The following is a 24,861-nucleotide window of genomic DNA, read 5'->3' as shown; positions in this document are numbered from 1 at the left end:
ACCAACATTCTCCAGCCCCTGAGTATACACCGCTATGTCGTGTAATGATCAGAGTGTTTAAACTGATTTACAATCAACTTCTTCACTTTATACACTGTTAGCACAGGTCTACACCACAGCAGTTATTGTTGTCACTGTGAGGCGCATTATGTTGAGTATGTTTGACATTTAGCCTTTCCTCCAAGTCACATAATTATGAATTACTTGCAGGAATAAGCATATACACTTGTATTTTTATAATATACTTCAGCAAGCTTAAACTGCGAATGTTTCCTAATATTAGCTTAGGTTAAATCCCCAAAGTAGATCAGTCTTACTGTGTCACCCAGGCTCACTTTAAATTCAGGATACTCTCGCCTGGGTCTTCCCAGATGCACCAGGACTACAGGTGTACACTAGAAGCGTGACAGAAAAAAAGCTTATGGGCTATGACATACACCGTCAGATGAGCTTTTATAACAAAACCTTCCTCCAAAAGCATAAATGCTTCATCTGAGAAACAAACAGAAAGGAGAGACGAGAAAGAGCCAATAAGACAAGTCAGCCTGAGACAGAAGGAACACAGAACAAAAATTAAAATGTGAAACAGGTTGGAGACAGAGCTGATGAGTCAGAAGGCAAAACCAAAGCACAACTCCTTCAAAGACAAGAAAGAGAAGACGCAGAGAGAGGGAAAGCTCTGGAAAGAAGAATGCACACAGTGGAGCAGGTGGCTCTGCAGAAGGAAGAGCACCCGGCAGGGAAGGAGGGGTCATCAGGAACTGAAGGAGGTCTGGGGACAACGGGCCATCCGGGAGAAGCTGCAGGAGGAAGCTCACTCTCATCATGAAATCAGCCTATTTCTGATGATGAGAATGAGTGCATTGCTTTTGTTAAATTACTCAGAATCAGAAAGTGAAAGCAGAAAAACCAAAGCTGCAAGGAAGTGCTTTGGTGGTGAGACACCCTGCCCTGTTTCTCTTCAGTGGGCTCAGCACTGTGCTGTGCTGTGCTACCTGTATTGCCCTGGTCAGCGTGACAGAAAGTTCCCCGTCCCCAGCTCTGAAGTTTCTGCATCCAGGCCAGCACAGGCAGGGCTTACTTCAGCACTGCAGACACTTCCCATACCTTCTTTCAGAGACCATGACGCAGAAGGCATTTTCTCAAGACTATTTACCCTGCTTCTGCAAGGAAGTCACAGCAGAATCCCCCTGCAACTCCAGGAGTGAGCTGGTCCTTCTATGATGCCTAAGCCAGGGGGTAAGGGTGGTAAGCTGACATCACCCTGTAGTCTGTACTCTCTGGATTCAGGATTCCACAATGAGAAATAACTCCAGGAAGGTTGCAACTTCCAAGAAATCATGGCACATTTAAGTGTCTTTGGTTTTTTTGTTTGTTTGTTTTGGGGTTTTGTTGTTGTTAGTTTCTTTGGTTTTTGGTGGGAGTGGTGGTTGGTTTTTAGCACACCATGGCTGCTTTTGTGTGTATTTCTTAGTTCTCTTTTTGCAGTGCTGGGAATGGAAGCCAGGGTCTTGTTCTGTTGGGCTAAAGGTTCTACCATGGAGCTGTATCTCTAATCCAAAGATATAGTGTTACTGAAACAAAAGCAGATATTTACTTTAAAAATCAATGAGAAGACAAATACTTTAATATAGCGTGGATATCATTTTATATCCTCACCAACTAGTCCTTAGTTAAGTAAGAATATAACCAGGCCAGCCTGGACCAGAGCAAAGAGTCTGCCTCACATAACAAAAAATGGAAACAGAAAAAGAAGAAGAGGAGGGTGGGGGAAGAGAAGGAGATGAGAGAGTAGGGTAAGGAGGGGGGGTAAAGACGGGAGAAGGAGGAGGAGGTTGGAGAGAGGACACAGTTGAGGCCTCCCCTCCTCTGCTAACATAAACAACCTACAACTGGCTGAGCAGGAAGAGCGCTGCCTGCGGCTCCTTCTGTGACTCTGTGGTGTGGTGGTGGAAGTGGGTCAACTCCTGTTTGGAGTGTGGCTGAGCTCATGTTGTTTTTGGTGCCCTTTGAACTGAACAGGCCAAACTGGTCTTCCTCCTAAGACTGTCCTCATCTCTAAGATTTCCTCAAGCACCCCGCTGCCTGATAAGGAAGAACCACCAGCAAGTTTTGAAAATCCCAGACAGGGTTCTCGCCACCCTTCCCCAGGCTTCCTTTGCCTTTGCAAAGGGAAAACCATGCAAGAAATTTTCACTCCACATTCAAAAGCTCAACAGGCCCATTGCTGGCCTTGGATGTCACATCAGGAGGCGGAGAGGAGCTACATACAGAATGTGCATTTCCCCCAGGAGCCTCCTTTCAAAAATAGGAAAGAGGTAAGATCAAGTAACAATATATTTTAGATAACCAAACATACCCTAAATTAGCACTTACTAGAGATTAAACAGATGTCTTATACCCTTTTGTACTAAGTAAAACTTGAGTGTGCTCTGCACACAGAGCACATCGTAATGTGGAAGAGTACCATTTCCATGTGCGGAAGCCGCGTGTAGCTAAGTTCTGGACTGCAGAACTTTAGTTGATACAGGCTGGATCAGTTTCCAGATACACAGCTCTCTCCATGGTCCATCTCTGAGTCATCTCTGTGCGAAGAGCTGGGCAATCACATCAGAAGACCTTTTGCTCTTCAGACAGTTTCCCTCTCTTTACTATTGTCTTACAGGAGGTGTGGTCTGAGAGTCAGTTCCTGCACTTCCTGTTGGGGGGTCTCAGGATGGTAGGGGTAGGTGGCTCACTTTGGACTGTCTATTTCTTTTTAAGCCAGCACTTTATTTTTAACATTCTGCTTCAATCACGTACAGGATTTTATTTCTGACAATAGGATGCTCACTTTCAAACAGCAATAAGTGAATCAGAAACATTATCTAATTCACTTTAGTCTTTCAAAATAATGACTAGCTGTTTAAAAATTAATCTCCCCGGATATTTTTTAAAGAACCACAAGCCTCTATGAACTATTTTTGAAATAATCATAAATACAAATAATAAGAAACATCTATGTGAAAAACTTGATGACTTCAGTTGGCCTCTCAGGCCCCATGTGACAGAAGGAGAAAAACAGCTCCTGCAAGCTGTCCTCTGATGCACACGCGCACATCAGGGCACGCGTGCACAGCACACACTCGTGCACACATCCACACTGAGCAGGTACTCAGTAAATACAGCAAGAAAGGAATGAGGAAGGGAAAACGGAGAGAGGGAGGGAAGAATGAAAAGGGGAGGAGGGAGGAAGGAGTAGGAAGAAAGAAAGGAAGGAATGGGAAGGACATGAGAGGAAGAGAGGGAGGGAGGGAGCGAAGGAGAAAGTGGGAGAGAGGAAGGGAAAGAGAGAGGGGGAGGGAGCATGTGTAGGCTGAGGAAATGAAGGTGGGCCGGGGACAAAGCTTGGTTGGTAGAGTGCCTGATAGTGTGTGGGGTGATGAGTTTGTTTGTTTGTTGTTTTGTTTTTTCTATAAGGCACTCTGTTCATTATGGCCCTAAGTTCCATGCATTTCCAACCTATTAAGCTAACCTTTTGATCTCTCCACCCGACAAACCTCCTGTCCCCTGAGAAGGCCTGGCTGCACTATCCTAACACTGACTCCAGACCTCATCCTTTTCCTTAGCTTCCTTTGTACTGTTTTTGCTTTTGGATGGTTGGTTTTGGTTTTGGTTTTGGTTTTTCAAGACAGGGTTTCTCTGTGTCGCCTTGGCTGTCCTGGACTCATTTTGTGGAACAGATTGCCCTCAAAGTACTCAAGAGATTGGCCTGCCTCTGCCTGAATGCTGGGATAATAGGGGCTCAGCACCACACCCAGCTGTGCTGATTCTTTTAAACCTAGCCAATTTCAAAAAATGTCAATCAGACCCCAGCCCATGGAGAAGACAGCCACCACCTGCACTTCCTCCCTGGTGTGCTCAGCTTGCTGGCCAGGTCTGGTCTCTGTCCTACCTTTTGTGCAAGGAGAACTGCTTGTCCAGCTTCTTTCATTTTGTCCGTATGTTTCTTTGTACAACAAAATTACTCTTGGTATCTGACATAAGCCAGTACAAATCCCTGGGTTCAAGCCCCGGTACTTTGTAAAACACCAGTCCCTGGGGGCGGGGAGGGAAGCAGCAGCTCAGGGCTATCCTTGGCTACCTGTGAGTTAAGGCCAGCCTGGGCCACATGAGGTGCTATCAAAAATAAAGCAAGGAAGGAAGGAGAGAGGAAGGGAGGAGAGAAGGGAGGGGGGAACAGGGGAGGGAAGAGAGAGAGGGGGAAAGGAAAGTAAAAGTACAAAAATTCTAGCAGAGCCGGGTGTGGCACAACTCTGCCTGTGAGAACAGAATCCAGGAAGCAGAGGGAGGAGGGTAGGAGTTTGGGAAACATGTGAGACCCTGTCTTAAACAACCAAAACAAAAGAAAAGAAATGAGCACAAAGCCCTAAGTACAAATGAACAAAAACCCAAAACAAAACAGTAGCTTAATCTTGTGAGTCAATGAACACACTCAAAATTTTAGTTTATGTTTAAATGACTATGAGTCAGTTTTTTACAGTGAGAAGGTAAAACTGATCAGTTCCAACACCTTTACTTCTTAGTACTTACCTATTAAGGCTGTAGTAAAGCGATTCATGGAGAGAGGTTCTAAGTACATTGGTCCTTCATAGGCAGACTCCAGTTCGCTCCTGACGTAGTCCCTGAAGAAAAACAGTAAAGAGAACGTCCTGTATGAGGGGAGGCCCTCAGTCACCTACTCAGGAGAACTCTCTTCTCTTTCGACATCTCCGGAAAGCCTACATACAAATATACAGAGAGGCCTTTACTTTATCCTGCACACAAGGGAAAGAGGTGCAGCTTACCCGAACTGAACTTGACTCAGCAGAGATGGCTGTGGAAACTGTATTTTATGGGATTTTTCTTTTTTCCATCCCCTACTCAATATTTGATAGCTGGTTTTTGTTTTTGTTTTTCTTTAAAGGTGTTGAGACATCGTCTATAAAAACTAAGGACCAGAAAATGTCTAATGACAGGACAGGGCCCTCCTAGTTTGGCTTGCTCCCGTCACCACTTCTGTCTTATTTCCCCCAAGGTCTGTCCTCAACTATTCCACTAGCTATCAGAAAACAACAAGCGAGCTGGAAAACTGCCTCATAGTATGCTGATCCCTCACAGCCATTCTTTCAAATCTACAAAGGATTTATGAGGAGAACGATACCTAAGAAAATATCTAAGAAGAGAAAAATAATGCCTACATTTTAAAGGTTTCTTTCTTTTCCTTTTTTTTTTTTTAATGAGGTGTATATGTGTGTATCTATCTGTACACGAGTGCCGCGCCTGGGGAGGCCAGAAAATGACGTCAGATCGCCTAGGGAGCGGGAGTTAAAGGTGGTTATGAGACACGTGGGTTTAGGAACCAATCATGGGTCTTCAGCAAGGAGTGCCCACTCTTAACAGCTGAAGCCCCTCTCCAGTTCCAGTACCTCCATTTTTAGATAAGTATCAGATCAGTTAGCCCCTTCTAAATGTCATTCCTTCAGAAGGAGACAAATAGTGAACTTTAAGCACTCATGTGAGAACTGTTTATACTCAGAAAATATAGGCAGGAGGCACAAAAGAGCATCTTAAGTATCTGCTAAGTCGTGTGGGGCTGCTACAAGATAGCCAAGCCAAATTTTTTATATTAAATAAGCAGAGTTTGTGAAAAAATAATTCTACCTTGTTTTCTTCAACCGCTGAATGTTTTACTCACTGTACTTTAAGATACTTAAAATGCTTTGAATATTTTTTAACAAACTCAAATTCTGTATTTACTTTTTCCATGAAATTACTTCCACTTAGGCAATCAGGTTGAATTCCTTTAGTATAGCATAGTCAGCTCGTAATGAGCTTTACATAACCAAGCAGGAGAGGGCTGCCAAAATTCAAAATTTAAAACTAATCTTCTTCAAAAGACGAGGAACAGCTTAGGGAATGATTAAAAGGAAGTGACTATGGCTTTGAGCTATGGAGCAACCCTCCCTTATCACCCTCTGATGATTATCTCTAACACACAATGTACTCACATTTATACGCAAAGAAAAGAGCCAGAAGCTCAAGAGGAAAGACTTCAGTCAGCATTAGTCAGCCAGAACAACTGTCTAAGGGACTTTTGTCATGCTGGCTGTCTCACCTGGTGAGGAGAGAGTGTGACTGGCACCTGGTGTGTAAAGACTAAGTGAGAGGCGGTCCCCAAAAACATCAGTTCTGAAGAGGCGCAGATGTGATCTTTGCAAACAGCCAGACAACTTTATGTAGTCGCAGGGTAGGAGAGGGCAAGCAGGCACACAGCACACACACCATCAATACTTAACAATGCCTCTGAAAGGCGCACCAAAATCTGTCTAAAGGAGAAATGACTGAGTCTTGCCACTGCCCAGGCTCCTGGAGCCCAGCTCTTTCCTTGTCACCACAGCACATTCTATATGCTGACCCAGCTCAAACTTAGGCAGGCGACAGAGAAAAACCACAGACAGAAAGCATACTAGAAGTTGCCAAGGCCTAGGAAAGGGCCTGGGGGTGAAGAAATGAACGAACTGCCCACGGTGGTTAGTTTTAAATGTCAATTTGCTATAATCTAGAATCACCTAAAAAAGTAGTCAGCTAAGGACTTGTTGAGGGCAGGCCGGCCTGTGGGCATGTCTGTAGGGGATTGTCTTGACTCAGATGGGAAGACCACCCCCCGCCCGCCCCCCAACAATGAGGCAGCACTACGTCAAGGACTGGGCCCATGAGCTTAGAGAAAGCTGGCTGAGGCCAAGGAAGCAAGCAAGAAAGGGTCTCTCTCTGCTCTTGACTGTGACTGTGGGGATCTATGCTCCTGCCCTGACTTCTGCACAGTAGGACTATACGCTAGCAAAATAACCCCTTCCCTCCCATGTTGCTTTCTATCAGGGTACTGCAACACCCTGGAAAGGAAGCAGGGCAGTAGTAGTCTTTATTCACCAGGTGCTCGACACGCTCCCTCCTCCCCAGGTGAGAGAACCAGCATGACAAAAGTGTCCCCTTCAATAGTAGTTCTTGGTCAACTAAGGAGGAGTCCTGGGTTTTATTTTGAAGTAATGACAATGTTTGAAGATTAAGTTAAAGCACTGAGTATGCAGATGCATTCTGCCATGGGAATTTCACATCAACAGAAAAGCCATGTTAGCACAAGAGGCTCCTTGGGCCTGGGTCTTGGGAACCCAACAGACTGTAGAGAGGAGGACCATGTTGGATTTGCCATTGTTATCATCCACATTTTATTCTCAATGTTTTCTTCTAAACTTCTCACTGCACTGAGGAATGTCAGGTACTCACATTACATAAAAGCCTTCTTTTAGGTCATTTTTTTTCTTTTTCTTTGACAGAGTGAGGTAGGGAGGGGTCCTAGACAGGGTTTCTCTGTGTGGTCTTGGCTGTCCTCGAACTCAGAGATCCACCTGCCTCTGCCTCCCGAGTGCCAGGATTAAAGGCGTGAGCCACCATACCCAGTTAATTCACCTTCTTAAAAGCTTCCTTTTGTCTTTGAGGATTTTTTTTTTTTCTTTAATCTTAAATCCTAATATCATATAACAAAACTTTCAAGGAGAAATACAGTGGTATGTGTGTAGGGTGGGGCATAACTCAGCGGTAGAATGTCTGTCTAGCCAGGACAGAAAAAACTGTAACCCAAACAGAAACTATTGCATATGTACAGCCCCAGCACCCTGCTGAGCTCTAAGCACCGCCACTCTCACAATCACAACCTGTTAATTACAACCTGTATGAAGTACTGTAATAATAACACAAGTCTATGACCATTTCAAACTTGTAGGTTCATGGCTCTATTTAAAAATTACCTCTTTCACCCTCTACACCACCGGCTTCCTTTTCATCTGACTGGTTCTGTGCACCTTTTCCTTTAGCCTAAGTCACACTTGTTTCCTTCCTCTCTTTGTAAGTTGTTATAAAAGCCAAGCCTACACTGCACTCCTTTGATCCTAAAGCCTTTTCTTCTAATCCCTTCCATTACTTTCGTTCCCTTTCATGCTCTATACATGCACTTTGTTGCTGAGCTAAGGACACTGAGGGCGGTCCATACCCCAGTGGAATAACCAGCCTTGGGGTTATAACCACAACACCCTGACCAATTCCCTCTTGCTGGTGTCTGCCCTGCCACCCTCTAGGACCCAGGCGTGGCTCCATCTAAATGTCACCACCTTCCCAGCTCCAGAGCAACCTATTCCTGCGTATAGGCTGCCCTATTCCAGAAAACAGCATCTTTCCTCGTCCCTTTACCTCTCTTAACCTTCATCAGGTCTGTCTTTCTCAGGATAGGCCTTCAGAACCCATCTGCTGGCCTCAGGAAGACAGCCAAGTCCAGAAGCTTGGACCAGCCAAGCTAATCTGAGCTTGCAGAAGTGAAACTGATTGTGGCGAAAGGGTCAGCTCACAGGGAAACTGCCAGGAGATACCCTTCTGGACGATCAGCCCTGCACACTCACTGTACAGAACTGCAATGAGGACCCGTATCAACATTTCCATGTCCACCTTACATGCGCCTTCAATGCGACTCAGACTGAGGCAGAGAACTTGTTTCACTACAGAAAGGGGGCTGAGGAGGCGGGGGGGGGGGGGGGGGGGGGGGGGGGGGAGGAAGCAAAGATGAGAAGGGAAGAGGACCGTGGGAAAGACAGCTGAGAGCATAACGTACTTGCCGTGCATGCATGAGGAATGGGGCTCACGTAAAAGCGAGTCAGAGGGACTACCTATAGCCCCAGGCAGAGAGGGTGGGGAACAAACAGCCAGCTAGATGGCCATAAATGGAGAGTTCGGTGTTCAGCCAGGGACTCTGACGTGGTAAATAAAGGAGCTGGTCAGGGGGGTTATTAGCACTTTCCAGTACGGAAGATGTAAATGGACAATGCACCGAGCCAGCCACAAGCAGGCAGTCCTGCCACTCCTCAGGAACCAGGGTCTCTCCTCCAGGGACGATTTTCATTTATGTAATGTGTACAGTGCTGACTGTGAACCTGAGCACTACAAAACCAAACCAAACACGTGGACAGTATTCTCTAGTGCTGTGGGGAAGCCTCTTCACTGTCAACTACAACAGCCCTGGGGGCTGGGGAGGGGGACAAAGAACGTGTGAGACACACAAAGAAGCCCTCAAGGACACCTTGCAATTAGAAAAAAACAGCTTGCTATAAAGTAGTAATAACCCACTGAAAATAAATGAACAGCAGCAACAACAAAAAGAACAAAACAACAAGAACCAATCCAGAGAGCTCACTTACCACTACAACTAGTGGCTGCATCCTTTATTCAACGGCCTCTTACGTGGTCTGACGTGGTCCCTGGGCAGGGTGGGAACAAGCTGTATGTTCTGGCCACTTACAAGAAGCTTTCAAAAGATGCTGGTTTCAAAGAAACCTAATCTACTTTTGTACAGAACAAAGAAGGGAGCTCCAAGTCCTTGCAATATAAACAAATAAAAAGTACCCATATAAGAGGTCCCATTCAGGTGTTCAAGCACCTAATGTGTGTGTGTACACACACACATACACACACACTATTACAGCCTTAGCAATGGCTGGTGACTGAGCTAGTACCTATCCAGCCTCCTCGATAGATATTTGGTACTTGAATTTAATGATGTCCACGAGAGGGGTAGGAATGTCGAAAACTGGTCAATTTTATTCCCATCAAAACTTAACCCTGCATGTACATATGGCAAAGCTGCTCCTCCTCCTCCTCCTCCTCCTCCTCCTCCTCCTCCTCCTCCTCCTCCTCCTCCTCCCCCCTTCACAGCAGCAGCTCTCGGGTAAGCGCAGTCTGGGTCCCGGGAGGTGCATAGTGATGGCTAGGGACAGGTTTTGGCTGTGAGACTGCCTGGGAGGCGGTGCTACTGGTACCTAGTGGATAGAGATCTGGGACAGTCTCCACAACAGAGACTGAATACGTCTAAAATGTGACTGCTCCCAGGACAGAGACACCCTCTCCTACCATTCCAGTTGGAGAGCTTTTCATAGAATGGAGAGCTACCTGGTTCTCCCTTACACATAAATTCTTAGGGGATGTTTGGTATTTGAAAGCAAACCTCTGCACCCATCCAGCCAGGATGAAAATCATATACCTTTCCTCTTGTGCGAACCCTTTCTAGTGGGGACTTAACGAAGGCCGCATGTGAACTCAGTACGTTAGCTCGTAAACCAAGAAATAAGAATACTAAAGTTTAACATTTCTCTTTCTTTCTTTCTTTCTTTTTTGAGAAAAACACATAATTATAGACGTGAAACATAACCACAAGCTTATAGCAACATGCACGGTTTTGTCTCCATTTTAAAGTAGCAATCATTCTGGGATATATATTAACCATACCACTGCACGTGAGAAGTAGAGTTCCACAATCTTTAAAATCGAGGAATATAACATTTTTAAACTTTAATGAAGTTAAATTAGAATACTACTAAAAATATTTATGATACTCAGGCTCAGTGGCTAATGGTGCTTGCCACCAAGCTTGACAATCGGAGTTTGAATCCACACTGTGGAAGGTGAGAATCAATTTCCAAAACTGATCTCTGATCTCTACGGGTGCACCGCGGTGCATCTCCTCCCCACCAGACAGACAGACAGACAGACAGACACACACACACACACACACACACACAAATAATGGCAAGTTATTTTTTAAATTTTTACTCATTAAGTGTTTTTTAAAGATTTATTTATTATATAGAGTATTTCATCCGCATGTACTCCTGCAGACCAGAAGAGGGCACCGGTTCTCAGTATGGGTGATTGTGAGACACCATGCGGTTGCTGGAAATTGAACTCAGGATTTTTGGAGGAGCAGGCAGTAGTCTTAACCTCTGAGCCACCTCTCTAGCCCAAATGGGAAGAATTTTATTGTACTGCAGGGAGTAGAATCATGGAGTTCTAAATACTTAACTCTTCTGTACTATAAACTGTTTCTACACTAAAATTCCAAACAAGTTTCTACTCACAGATAATCATCAGCGTAATATAAATAACAACATCAAAAGCAGAAACCCAGGACTGGAGAGATGGCTCAGAGGTTAAGAACACTGTCTGCTTTTCCAATTCCCAGCACCCACATGGTGACTTACAACCATCTATAATGAGATCTGGTACCCTCTTCTGGTGTGCAGGTGTACGTGCAGACAGAACACTCACTGTATACATAATAAATTTTTAAACATTAAAAAAAAAAAGCAGATGCCCAGCTTTCCAAGTGCTTACAAAATTTTCAACTTAGAAAATCATTATTGATAAATATCTCCTACAGCCAGCTTCTAAAGTAGCACTTTAATTACTGAGATTGCTCACGTACTGAATCTCCCCAGGAGCAAATGGCACTGTGTTATGTCCTTCCGGTTGGAAGCCTGAGCCCTCAAGGGCTGAGCTATCTCACCAGCCCAGATACTGCCTTATATAGCAGGAAAGGAGATAAATTATCTATTAAACTATCTAGTAGGGAGCCTATGTCCAGAATATATATGGACTCAGTAACAATAAAGATAATCTAATCAAAACAAATGGCAAATAATTCAAGTAAACATTTTCCCAGATAAAATCTATAAATGGTAAATGAAGACGCCCCCACATCATTAGCCAAGAGAGAAATGACAATCCTAAGAATAATGAGCTGCCACCTCACACGCACGCCGAAGACTCCACAGTCAAAGTGTTTGCTGGCAAGGGTGTGGAGAGATGCATGTGGTGTTACCGATAGAATTGCAGGACAGCAGTCACTTAAAAAACAAAAACAAAACAAACAAAACAGCCCTGTAGTTCTCAGAAAAGCTAAAGAGAGCCAGTGGTGGTGTACGCCCTTAATCCCAGCACTCAGGCTGAGTTCAAGGCCAGCCTGGTCTACAGAGTGAGTTCCAGGACAGCCAATGCTACACAAAGAAACCCTGTCTCAAACAAACAAAGAACAAAAAGGCTAAATTGGGAGAGTATACAGTTGTACAGTTTAGTAATCCTACTCCAAGGTATGTGCCCAAGAGAAGTAAAGGTGCATATATACACATCGAAACCAGCACACAGATGGCCACAGTCCAATAGCCCCAAAGCAGAAGTGACCTAATGCCCATGCATGGATGGGGGGGCGGGGGTAGCAGGTGAAAAACTGCACTAAAGCTACTACACAATGGATACTACTGGACAGAAAAAGAATTAGGGTACTGAGGCTACAGCTCATCGGAAGAGCCTGCCTTCAAAGCCTTGGGTTAGATGCACCTCACTGCCTCCCCCCCCCAAAAAAGGAGGGAAAGAGACAAGCAAGGAGGAGGAACGGAAGGAGCCAAAATATTGCAATATGAATCAACCTGTTAAAATCCAGCACCAAAGACCATGCTTGTACAGATTAAGATAAATTAATAAAAAAAAATTTTTAAAGATAAAATAGGAACTAAGGAGATAAGATCACTTGCTGTGAAAGCCTGGGGATCAGAATCTCCAACACCCACATAAAAATGCAGATGTGACTGTACACGTCCTGTAATCCTAGCATTGCAGGGGTGGAGACAAGCTGTTCCCACCTCACCAGCCAGCCAACCAAGCTGAGCAATGGGTTCAGCCAGGGACCCTGTTGTCAAGGCAGGGTGGTGTACCAGGATATCTGGAGCCTTGGCCTGTGTGTGTGTGTGTGTGTGTGTGTGTGTGCGCACGCACACACACACACACACACACACACACACACACACACACACAGACAGGTGGGGGAAGGACAAGGAGAGAGAGAAAATAAAGCTGATGGTAGCCAAAGAATAAAGGCCAAGGGGCTTATGGGAATTGAGGCAATAGTCTCAAGCCCTCTAGGGTTGAATGACACTTTCACGGGATTTATATCATATGTCAGCTATCCTGCATATCAGACATTTACATTACAGTTTGTAACAGAAGCAAAATAACACTTATAAAGTAATAAATAATTTTGTGGTTGGGGGTCACTACAACATGATACTGTCTTAAAGGATTGTAGCATTATGAAGGTTGAAAACCACTGTCTATAACATTGTGGCCACAGTTTGCACAACTCTGCAACAGCACCATGAGCCACTGAACTGAGCTGCAGACCTTAAAGGGCTGTATGAACCTAGTGTGACGCCAATGCAAATCAAAATGTGAAACTATTTCTATTTGGTTAGTAAAGTGACATTGTAAATATTGGAAAGCAGTGAATTGACCTGAAATTTTAATGTCACTATTTTTAAAGTAAAGACATCAACATTTATATCTCAAAATATAAACATCAGTATTTGTTAAATGTGACATGTCACAGATAATTCGAGGGCAGCACATCTTTGCTAACCTTTCATGAGAAAGAAACAGACAGCGAATTACAGTGATGAAAACCACTAGAATGTGTCCTATCTTCAAAGTCATTCAACACCAAAACTCTAAGACAGGCACTGTCTGTGGCTCCAAAGCGGCAGCTTGCTACAGCAGCATATTCACTGAGCTGACAAACTTGGCTCTACAATCCTTTTTCCATAGTCATGCCCCTCCCTCAAGTCGGAGCCGCCAGTCCCTGTGGTTCTCCTGCCCAAGAACGCCATCTGCAGATCCCCAAGTGCCTCAGGAAGATGAAGATGAACTAGCATAGAAAACTGTTCTTGCCCACTGTAAAATATGCAAATTCTCTGTAGTCTTTGGTACTCTCTAACTTTCTAATGATGAAGACAAACATTATACATTTAAAATAAAAAACATTACACATTTTACTGAAACTAAATAGTTCCAATTGCCACGCCCTAAAGGTTTTTTCCTTGTACCCTTGAAGCTGTTCTAGGTGTCACCCCATCCTCACCCCATTTTCCTTACATAACAGGATTTTGCCCCATTTGCAATCTGGTGGATTGGTAATACTGAAAATAAAAAGAGAATTACAGGTTTTAGGTCATCACTATGCCATTAAACCACATGGAAATGCTCATCATTTTCACCCAGGATTATGATGTAATAAAAACAACAGTTTGATAACTCTGCCTTGAATTCTGAAATTTTCTTGATGATTCTCTCTGAAACGCCAGGCTCATTCATGGCTGTACCACAGAATGCTCAACCATTTAAAAAGTACCTTTAAAAGACTAATAGCACAAGAAAACCTTCACAACACATGACTGTGACGTATCTTAAAAGAATGTTAGTTGAACTTTTAGTGAACCTTTACTGTCTGCCACAACTGTGCAAAGAAATCTGAGGCCCACGTTCCTCTGAAGATTGTCATCACCATCTCTGTACACGTAGAAACGAAGTCTTATCTTCCTGGTGCATCCTAACTGTAAGGCAATGAATTAAGCAACCTGCACTTTAAATGTATCTAGCCATCTAGCCTTCCATCTAAGAATGAACTGCATGGCTCCTAGGTGTCTAGACACTCTTTGCACACTGAAATGGTAGCTCCAGAGCCCTGGTCCTAAGGAGAGTGTACTGCATGGGTGGGATTCCAGTACTCAAGAGGCAGAAGCAGGCAGATTGCTGTGTGTGTGAGGCCTACCTAGTCTACAAAGTGAGTTCAAGACAGCCAAGGCTACAAAGAGAAACCCTGTCTTTGTTTAGCATCTTATTGTTTAGAATGAGTAATGAGTATGCTATCTGGGGGTAACATGTAAGACCGCGTTGCCCTTTTTGCTACACAAAATAACTGCAAGCTGTTTCCACTGAAAAACCCAGGGACATGATGCAGGACACAAAGTGACCAAGGTGACTGTCTCCACTTGAGCAACCAAGCTTGAGTTGAACACTATATATGTACAAACACGTATGTATATATGTTGAACACTGTGAGGAGTCTAAGAAACCTGGGGGCAGATTTTAAGTTCCAGACTGTATGACTAGACATCACAGGGCAGTAAGAAGGACTGACTCAGACGCATGCAACGCCTCCAGGCACCACTCCGCTCACCAGGGAGGAGCAGGGAAGACAAACGGAGGAGAACTGAGTGATGAAGAAACAGTCTGGGGATCTGAGAAGTGAGTGAATCAACTGCTAAAGAGGGGCAAGTGACAGCTCAGGTATTTATTACACTTATTCTTTTGTCTCAGAGAAGCACAGGAACACAAAGGTACAGAAAAGCTCGGTGCGACTCCCAGAACAGCAGCAGGACTATCTCATTTCTGCTGTCACTGCCTTAACTTTCTGCACATCCATAACAGCTGTCTGCAGTGAGCACTACAATTTCATAACCAGGCAAAATTGTAAGTTGTACCAGTTGGAGTTCAGTTTCAGCCGTGTGACATGGGATTTCTAGACTCAGCTTCAAGGCTGCAGTACAATGTGTAGGGCCCTGCTCTACACCCAAGGCTACTGCCAAATCTCCTTAGAATTCAGAGTGTAGTTCATTTCAGTAAGTACATGCCAGTCAAAAAATTACAAAATCTAAGTTTCAAAAGAAATCACACATCAGCCAGGTGGTGGTGGCACACGCCTTTAAACCCACCACTGGGGAAGCAGTGGCAGGTGGATCTCTGAGTTCGAAGCTAGCCTGATCTGTAGAGCAAATTCCGTGACTGCCAAGACTGCCTCAAAACAAAAAAAACAAAACAAAGCACAATTTAAAAAAACAAAAAAAAGAAATTATACTTCACAATACGCACCACTCCATTACACTCACTGCTTTAGGTTCAACTGCCCATTAACATTTTATCCCTTACATAGACGGCCGACTTCAGCTTTAGCAGTTTAGTCTGGCAGACATAATTAGTCCCACCAAGTATGATGGAACCACCCACCTACACTTCTGCATCCTAACACTCATCATTTAAGTCGATGTCTTCCTAAGGAAGGCAGGACTTGGCTGAGGTCAGGTACGCCCTCAGTCTATCTGCAGAAATCTCTTCTCGGTGATGTAGAAGCTCATCTTTAAATATAACCTTAAGGCCTGTTTTCTGTTTTGTCCCCTCCCCCACAAAAGCATAATCCCAACTTAATTCCAGCTATTAATCTTGAATGATAATATCTATGGGAAAAGAGCTACCAAAAATATCTGTGTTGGAAACACTGATGTTATCTTGGCTGTCCACTGCTGGGAGGGACTTTCGTAACCAGATTATTTGAAGTGAAAGAGTTACCCAGGTACGAGGCTATGGAAGAAGGGAGTGTTGCTTCTGCCTGCTTTCCTCACGCTGCCCCTGCCACAGCAGTGTCCCCACAGGTATAGAGCTGACTTCCTTGGGCTTTGATGTAGACTGGAGACCAGCAGTCAGCCTACCCCCACTGCACCCGTAAAGCATCACTCAACACAATTACTCAAGCTATCTGCTCTGTTCCTTTAGAAGGCTTTGACTAGAAAGATACCTAAGCCTTTTAGCTTTGTAACAGTATTCGTGAAAAACACTATATTGACACTAAAAATAATAAATAAAAGGCAACAACTTCCGATTCAATCACATATTCCAAAAGGGGGGGTCGCAGTCTTACCTGGATATCTGATGTCCAGCATAGAGGAGCAGGGCAGTCAAAAAATATAAATAAAGCTGAACTAGATGCTGCCTGGGCAGAGTGAGTAGCACAACACTTAAGATATAACCTGCAGCAGAAACACAAAAAGAAGGAATTGCACTTTCGCCTCCCAATTAGTTATATTAGAAACAAGTTGAAATAAAGTTATTTCCCAAGTAGCTATCAACAAAAGGAGGTTATCTTTTTAATTTCACTACCAAGGTTCATTCAGCTCAAAAGTATCATTATGGATTTTTAAAACTGGAAACAGCATTTGTCACTTTTTGCGTCATCTTTCTACTTTATTTTTATAATTAGAGGCAGCACACAAAGGCCCACCCTGCCTCCTCTCATCGCCTACCTTTCCTCTGCGCCTCCTTCCCTGTTTTACACCAATTCTCTCACTGTCTCTGTGGACGTGCCCCTCCAGACTTCTCCACCTCCAGAGGCCAACCCCCCACCCCACAAGTCTACCTCTCACCCCTCCACACCTACCCCCACCCTGTCTCCCATTCATCTCTCCACCACCTGACACAGACCCCCAAAGCATGGTCAAAGGCTCCTCCCCCATCTGGGAAGGGAAAACCCAAAGTGTCTGTCTTCACAGCAATTTCCCCTTGTCAATGAAGCTTTTCACACCATTATTTCAAACCATTTGTACCCAATACTTTTATTTTCTCATCATCTATTTAACCCTTCCTCTGCTACAACCCATTTTCTCCTTTTTACTCTAGCCCAGAGGCCAACCACATCCTGCTGACCCCAGGCAACACTGTCATGCTTCAACTGGAGACACTGGTTTCCTCTTGACCTCTCATTTCTCACTTCCACTTTCTCTTTCAGGTTCCTCAGTAAAGGCTAGAAATGTGGTCTCTACACAACTGCTCCTCTCTCTATGGACCCATAAAGGATCTCACAAAGCAATTACTCTTGCTTTGAACATTGATACTCTTTTGAGATACAATACCCACAAAATATTTCCCAATCCTTCTTGTTATGAAAAAACAAAAAGTAAACCAAAAACCCACTTCTTGTTCTAAGCAGACATCACAAGGGACTTGAGATAGAGCCCATTTATGTGCTCACACAGCCAACAGGTACAAACCACCCTTTTCCTGCTCCTCCTCCACCCTGGAAACCCCTCACTCAGCTCTCAACTTGGTTTTGAGAGAACGTACATCATTGTTCAGACTCTGACATTAACCAAACAACCCCAAATGAGATTCATAATGGTGGAGCCAGGCCAATGGTAACATGTAACTAGGTAAGCAGCATACAAAAGCTACGACTTGCCTAAAACACTACTGCCTGGGGCGGCAGAGACGACTCAGCAGTTAAGAGGACTTATTCTTGCAGGGGACCCGGGTTTGATTCCCAGGATAAACTGTGTGTAACTTCAATCCCAGCAAGCCAAATACCCTCCTCTGGCCTCGATGGGTACCAGGCATGCACAGGGTGCACAGGCACATATGAAGACAAAACACTCTTATTCATTAAATAGAAATTAAACCAGAACACTTCACATACTGATGAACCTACTTATTTCTGTTATTGGAGAGATGGTAGGACTGGGGAAGAACTAGGGGAAGAAGGAAGGAAGAAAGGAAAGAGGAGGAGGAGGGAGAAGTCATACGGAATAAATAAGACAAAGGCCTAGGGTGGGCAGTATGCACTAATTTTTATTGTCACAATAGCAGCTTGGGTATGGAGTTGGCAGTCAGGTATGAAACTGATATCTAAACAGACCCAGGTGCTGTTCTCTGTGTGAGTGGCTGAAAACACGGAAATGGAAGTGGCTGTGCACTTTCTGGCTTGAGTACTCAAGAGGATGGTTCTGCTACTAAAACAGTAAACACAGGAGGAAGAGGAAGTGTGGCCTGTGGTCACGGTGTGAATGCAGTGACTGGTGGCAAGGTAGATGCCCAGAATGGCCAAGTGAAGAAATCTACTGGGTGGTCAGAGTTGAGTTCCTGAAGGTCAAGAACCAGCTAGAAAGCAGGTAACAGACAACCCCCGTGTGAGCAGAAAACAGCTCATGATCTCTAGAGCAGAGATGCCGCCTTCATAAGGCAGCAGAATCAAAAAGGTAGAATGCGAAGGGACTGGCATGGGTCACAGAGGAAGAACACCAACTCAACACACACTAAAGTGGTCCAAAGGCAGTAGAAAACAGAAAAAGATTCTCTGTCAGAACTAGGGATAATCACCCAAACAAGCCAGGATGAGAATGGAACACAAATCTGAGCAACATCAAACCTAGGAAATCTGAATACGAACATAGTGCTACAGGCCTATAAAGCTGGGCAAAGAGGGCTGAGAGGTCAAGACAAGACCAACCTGAGCTACAAACCAAGTAGTAGCTACTTATCAAGAATCTGTGCCTGTCTCAAAGAGGGCAGGAAGAAGAGCCATAAGGAATAAAGACATAAGTTAGACGAGGAACTGGGGAGTCAGGGAGGGGGTACTTGTTAGTTTTTATTGTCAATTTGACACAACCTTCAGTGACCTGGGCACATGGAACCTCAAACGAGGAACTGCCTGGATCTGGTTAGCCTCTGGGAGATAGTCTTTAACTAAGGGGTGATGCTGGTGGCACACTTCGCCATGAGTGACATTGTCCCTGGGCAGGTGAGCTGGAGTAGTTAGGCGTGAGCCAGTGAGCAAGGCAGCAAGTAGTGTCCTCCATGGCTTGGAATTCAGTTCCGACTTGGGTTCCACCCCTGAATTGCCTCAACAATGGGCCTGGAAGTATAAGCTGAAACAAAGCCTTTCTTCTCCCGAGTTGCTTTTGGTCAGTGTTTTAGTAAACCCTGAGCACAGTAGTGAGGTTTCCACATAAACAAGAAAGAGCAGAGGCTTCCAAGCCAGGCCCACTCTGCCGGCATTCATCATAGAGAAAAAGGGGACACGTGTATTCATACTGACTTACACACGCACAGACAATACCTAGTTCCACACAAGGAAGTAACAGCTACTCTAAAGAGCTCAGAGGAGTGCATGAAGAGCAGACAGGAGGGAAACACTTTTAATGTTCTCATCTCTGAATGCAAATGCAATACTTGGGACACTTGAGACTTTTTACAATGTATCTAGGAGTAAATTCTGGAAACTGAAGCACTAGATTACATAATACTCTGACAAAGGCATCCCAATCAAACAACAAAATACCTTACCACACAATCGCTGTGCTTACCCTGCCACAGCCTGCCTAATCACTGTATTTAAGAAGGCTCAATTGAGTTCCCCGAATTATAAGCCAGAGCTGATTTCAATTGCATCAGAACCTATTCAATTTCTTTCTTTATTTTGTTTGTTTATTTGTTTGCTTTTGAAACAGGGTTTCTCTGTGTAGCCGTGGCTGTCTTGGACTCACTTTGTAGACCAGGCTGGCCTCGAACTCAGAGATCTGCATGCCTCTCTCTGCCTCCAGGAGTGCTAGGATTATAGGCATGCACTACCACGCCTGACTCATGCCTTCCAATTTTATGCTAGTAAAATAAAATCCTGTTTTCCTCTGGTTCTAGTAAAACCTAGACAATGGTAAAACTATAAACAAGATTCACTAACACTTCCATTAGTACAATCAACTCCAGGTACTGGCGGCATATTTTATCCAAATTGAAAAGTGGATGTAATGGCAATTAATGTTTTTTTAAAAAGCATGAGTAAGAAAGAGAGCAAGAGGGCTACATGGGAGGGCTTAGAGGGAGGATGAAGGGAGAAATGATGTAATTATATTATAATCTCAAGAAATAATTTTTAAAATATAAAAATGAAAAAAATAAAATAAAATAATATATAAAAATGGAAACAAACTCATCATAAAGCCAGAAAAACACATGAGGACACTTACCTACATAATGCATATTAAGAGCCAAATACTTATATTGGAAAAGAGGGTTGTTGTTGAGGCTACTTCTTTGGATCTGCTGGAAAAAGGAGCTGACATCCCATCGGTACAGGACATCCAGTAGCATGATGCTTGGCACCCTCAAGGCCACGTTCAACACTGCCTCCAATTTCTCCTTTGCAGCCATGTTTTTGTTTTTGATTTGTTTTCTTGGAGCAGACCTAAAAGTCAGAAGACACACGAGATGTAAAAAATCATGAAGGCAAACCACTCTCCAGAGCCTCCCGGGAATCTAGTGAGTTGTCCTGGAAACATGCCTACTGTGTTTCAACACATATTTTACATCAAAATGTTCACGCTTTCAGGTCTACCAGAACCCGATTCAGACTAAACGTCCACGCTTCAAAACTTAAACCACTAGCTTCAAGTCTCCTCTAACTTAGCAACAAAAACAGCCCATGAGAATGCTACTTTGAAGAAACTACCTTCCCTATGTAATTATTTGAGATTGAAGAAGAGGGAATTTTTAAAAATATTTACTAGATGAAAAAAAACCTAAGGCACTAATGAAAGTGTGATGGGTTCAGTTCTCTGCACCTTACATCTGCCAGTAAGTATCCTCAATCTTTCCTAATCAACACTGAAGTGCTAAGTATTCCTTTTGTTCCCTCTTGAGGTGCTGGAGGTCAAGCCCATGACCTTGCACCTGTGAAGGAAGCCTGGCACCTTAACAATCCCAACTGATACCAAACATACACTACGTACTGCAGAGAATTCTCAATGACGACACAAAGAAACCTATCTTGCGATGCTGTTTCCTTTGTCCACACTTAGTTTGGAATCCTCGTAGTCGCTCTTCAAAGGATAAAAATGAGGCTCAACAAACGCTTCCCTTGCATGGTAGCTGATTGGCATGGCCACGGGAGATGCCAAGAATGGGCCCAGAAGGTCTCTGCTTAGGGAACGACAAGGATGAAGAGAATGGAAAGGGGGGGGGGGGAAAGGGAGGAAAGGAAAGGAAGGAACTGGAAAGCAGTTATCAGGATCTTAAAGGGACAACTTAATGAAATAGCTACAAATTAATCTGAGGAGTGCGTGCAGGGCAAACCCACGTGGGTAAAGGACAGCTTCAAGAGCAAGGAGGAGAATTCTGGACTCTTGGCTCTGACAATATCCTTTTAAGAATTCTGCTGAGAAAGCTAAACACATTTCCAGCTTTGGCAGTAATTTCAGACATTACAGGAGAAATGAAAACATTTATTTGTGAAGGAAATTATAGTGACAGATTGCTGTGCTACAGTTAAGTGTTTGTCACTGTCGTACTCAGGAACTGCAGAACTCCCTAGCTCTGACACTGTGAACTAACAGGAATCCAGCTTAGCACACCATTCAGAGGCTACTAATGACCCTCTGTCAATCATTCACAGAATGAGAATGTTGTTACATTTGTAAACATGCTGTCAATAATATGCTAGTATTGTTTTATAAAGACAGTAATTCTGATGGCCTGAAATGAGTAAGAGCTTTTAATCATTTTCCTACACACAAATATATACCGTGGAACTGAAACAGAGCAAGTCTGTCCTAAGGAGAAAACTATCACGAAAAACAGCATCTCTACAACCAGCCATAACTGCAAACCACACTGCTGAGACCACAACTGAAGAGAAACTCTTGCCACTATAGTGAGCCCTGCGTAGCCACAGTCCATCTGTGTGGTCAATAATCTTGGCCTGAAAATACTAAAATGTTTGTTCTGGATATATACAGTCCTTTTCTCGTCACTGATGCCTAAGTAATACGATAGAAAAATACCTACCTACCTCATAAACTGTAAGTAATCGAGAGATGGTCTGAACATGGGGTAGGTGCAATTGAGATGGCTCAGCAAGGGACGAATGCTTGCTGCCAAGCCTGAAAACCTGAGTCCAATCCCTGGGAGGTTCGTGGTGGAAGGAGAGAACCAACTGCCACAAGCTGTCCTAGACCTCTAACCCCCAGGCCTCTGCCTGAATGACGATTAATTCATATTATATAGAACATACAGGAGGATGCTCATAAGCTATATGCCATTTATGAATGGGACCTGAACTTTTGAGGGTATCTAGGGGATGTCCTACAATCTAGAGGGAAAGAGAAGAAGAACTATGTTACGGCACGTAGCCTTAATACTGTGCTGGAAAAATGGACTTTCTGCTTATCCTAGAATCCAATATAAATCACTACTGCCACTGCCATTTGTCTAACAAACAGAAGCGGGCATTACTGAGTTAATGTTCGTGGTCAGTACCTGTAGCCTTCCTCTGTGTTTAATGCTCCTTTTAAAATGAATACATTTCCCATTTATTGTAGCTCTGAAAGAGGTGGGAAAAAACACTGCCTAATCCTTTCAGGGGTCATCTGTGTTACAAAAGAAACCCAGTAGCCAAAAGGTACCTACTAGTTCTCTGGAAATTCCCACCCACCACTCCTGTCTCCCCAACCTAACAACAAGAAAAAAAAGAGACCTTGGGTCCCTAAAGCTGCCAGTATAGAAGAATATGCGAAAAAAACAAAAATAAGCCCGCTTAACCAAGAGCCAAATGTCTAAAGGGACTGGCGTCAATGAAGTCTGCCCTCTTAAGAACAAATCCATTACTTATTCACTGATCTGTTTATTTCTGGACCTGTTGTAAATCACTAGTAAGATGCATCATAGAAGTAAATGGAGAAAACACATAAAACAGCAAAGATCAACCCCATGCCCATCTGAAGTGGGCATACATATATGGAAACCATCACAAATGGCACTGCTCTACAGTCCAGCTCCATGCACAAAACCAACATCTAGACAAAATTCAGAGCTATTTGCCACAATTGTAGAAGCTTGAGATTACTTACGCCTTATAAACTACTATGCTTTAAGAACATTAATGCAATAATGCGGGCTTCTGGGCTAGCAAGATGGCCGGCTCAGTGCTCCAGATGCTTGCAGCGGACAAGCCTGAGAACAAGTTCAGTCCCTGAGACCCACATGGTTGAAGGTGAGACCTTACTCACCAATGTCCTCTGCCCTCCACACCAACACAGAGATACAGCAGCCTGCCCACACAAAACACTGACTAAATAATAGAAGTTACGTATCCGTACTGATTGGTTCACGCTTAGTTACTTTCCTGGCCTGGGGTCAAGCAAAGAAAATGAGCATTTATAAAATTGGAGGTCACAATTCCATCAAAGCTATGGTACTCAACAATCGACAGCAGGTCTCACACACCCCAAATCCAAATATATAAAAGTTCTCAGCTCTCTTACCTTTCCAGTAAGATGCTAAAACTCCCTCGAGTTATGGAAAGAACTAGAAATGAATTCTCCATCATATCTCTACAAGTGATGCGAAAGCTAAGGATGAGTCAAGCCCACTTTATACAGCACGGAAGCCAAACACTGAAGTGTCTTCCCAGAGACAACTGCTCACCAAAACCCAAAACCTAACGGCAGTTTCCAAAAATGCCTTTCCAAGATGTGGAACTAGCAATGTCGTGTATAAAGTGCAGTTTATTTTCAGATTTGTGGGTTGGGCAACAGGAATCCCGATTCTGCATTTTCCAAAACCACCACATTTCAGTTTTGAATAGGGAGAAATCAAATAAAGTATCAACAATAAGAAAAAAATGTAATGGTTGGGCTCTGCTGGAAACCTATCTTAAATTAAAAAAGAAAATGTATTATGAAAAAAATAAATTAAAAACAAAGAAAGGAACACCATAACTCCGTAACTCCCTTTTTAAAAAGGCAAAGCAAAAATAATGACTCAAAGTAAAATTATCAATGACTTAAATTCATAATATAGGTAAGTTAGGGCTGAAAGTTATACCTTTCTTCATCTAAAGGAAGATGAACAAAACCATCACCATTAACCTTCTATCTTTGCCCCCAACAAGTAAAACAAAATTTAAATCAACTAAAATTGATGGTTAGCAGATGGGGAAATGGGAGATTGTCCATCTGTTGGGATACTGAGTCCTTTAAAAAAAAAAAAGTGAGAGGACGAAGCTGGACCCTAAAACCCTAAGTAACTCCGCCCAGAAAGGAAAAACCAGGAAAGAGAAAGAACTTCCTTACATAAGTGTTGGCACACGTCTTAAATATAGCTAGTCCTCCCTACTCCCACCGTGTTGCTAGCTAACTTTGTATGTACTTCGTTTCCACAGAAACCACTAGCAATCCTGTGGTTCCTCATCATCTACAAACAACACCTATCGATAAGAAAGTCCACATTCACGTGTAAGCGCCACCGTCCCCCATAAGGGACTGACAGAGCAAAGGAAAACATTGCTACCTCTGCCATTGGCTGCTCAGCCTGGGTCACGACTGCAGCACCGACAGCTCATCCTTTTGGACCTGGTTCAAGATTCACAAAACTGCACACTCGGTATTTTATAAAATAAAGACACACGCACAGAGAAGCCCCCCCCCCCCCCGCTTCCTTTCAGACTAGTTTCCTGTTTACTGCAGACAGCGATGCAAAGCCATCCATTAATCTTTGATGCCTTCCCACTGCAAAGGCCCCTTCCCCCGCCCCATCTCGCAC

At 43.8% G+C, this 24,861-nt stretch overlaps 1 protein-coding gene across 2 annotated transcripts in view; it reads right to left on the bottom strand.

Annotated features, from left to right (window-relative positions):
- Rnf145 (ring finger protein 145) overlaps nt 1–24,528 on the bottom strand; it is a 39,648-nt gene extending 15,120 nt beyond the window's left edge. Inside the window, exons 1-4 of one of the 2 annotated variants that reach the window (XM_051167316.1) lie at nt 24,458–24,528; nt 20,292–20,497; nt 16,418–16,526; nt 4,573–4,664 (exon numbers count right to left, since the gene is read on the bottom strand). In XM_051167316.1, coding sequence (XP_051023273.1) covers nt 4,573–4,664; nt 16,418–16,526; nt 20,292–20,497; nt 24,458–24,513 — 463 coding nt within the window. In that variant the 5' untranslated portion in view covers nt 24,514–24,528. Of the gene's footprint in view, nt 1–4,572; nt 4,665–16,417; nt 16,527–20,291; nt 20,510–24,457 lie in introns of those variants that run through there. The other variant, XM_051167315.1, reaches the window with a different exon arrangement.
- Between the last annotated feature and the right edge of the window lie 333 nt (nt 24,529–24,861).

This window comes from Acomys russatus, chromosome 25 (genome assembly GCF_903995435.1).
Source record: "Acomys russatus chromosome 25, mAcoRus1.1, whole genome shotgun sequence".
Taxonomy (NCBI): Eukaryota; Metazoa; Chordata; class Mammalia; order Rodentia; family Muridae; genus Acomys; species Acomys russatus.
This window is presented reverse-complemented; position numbering and strand designations above follow the sequence as displayed.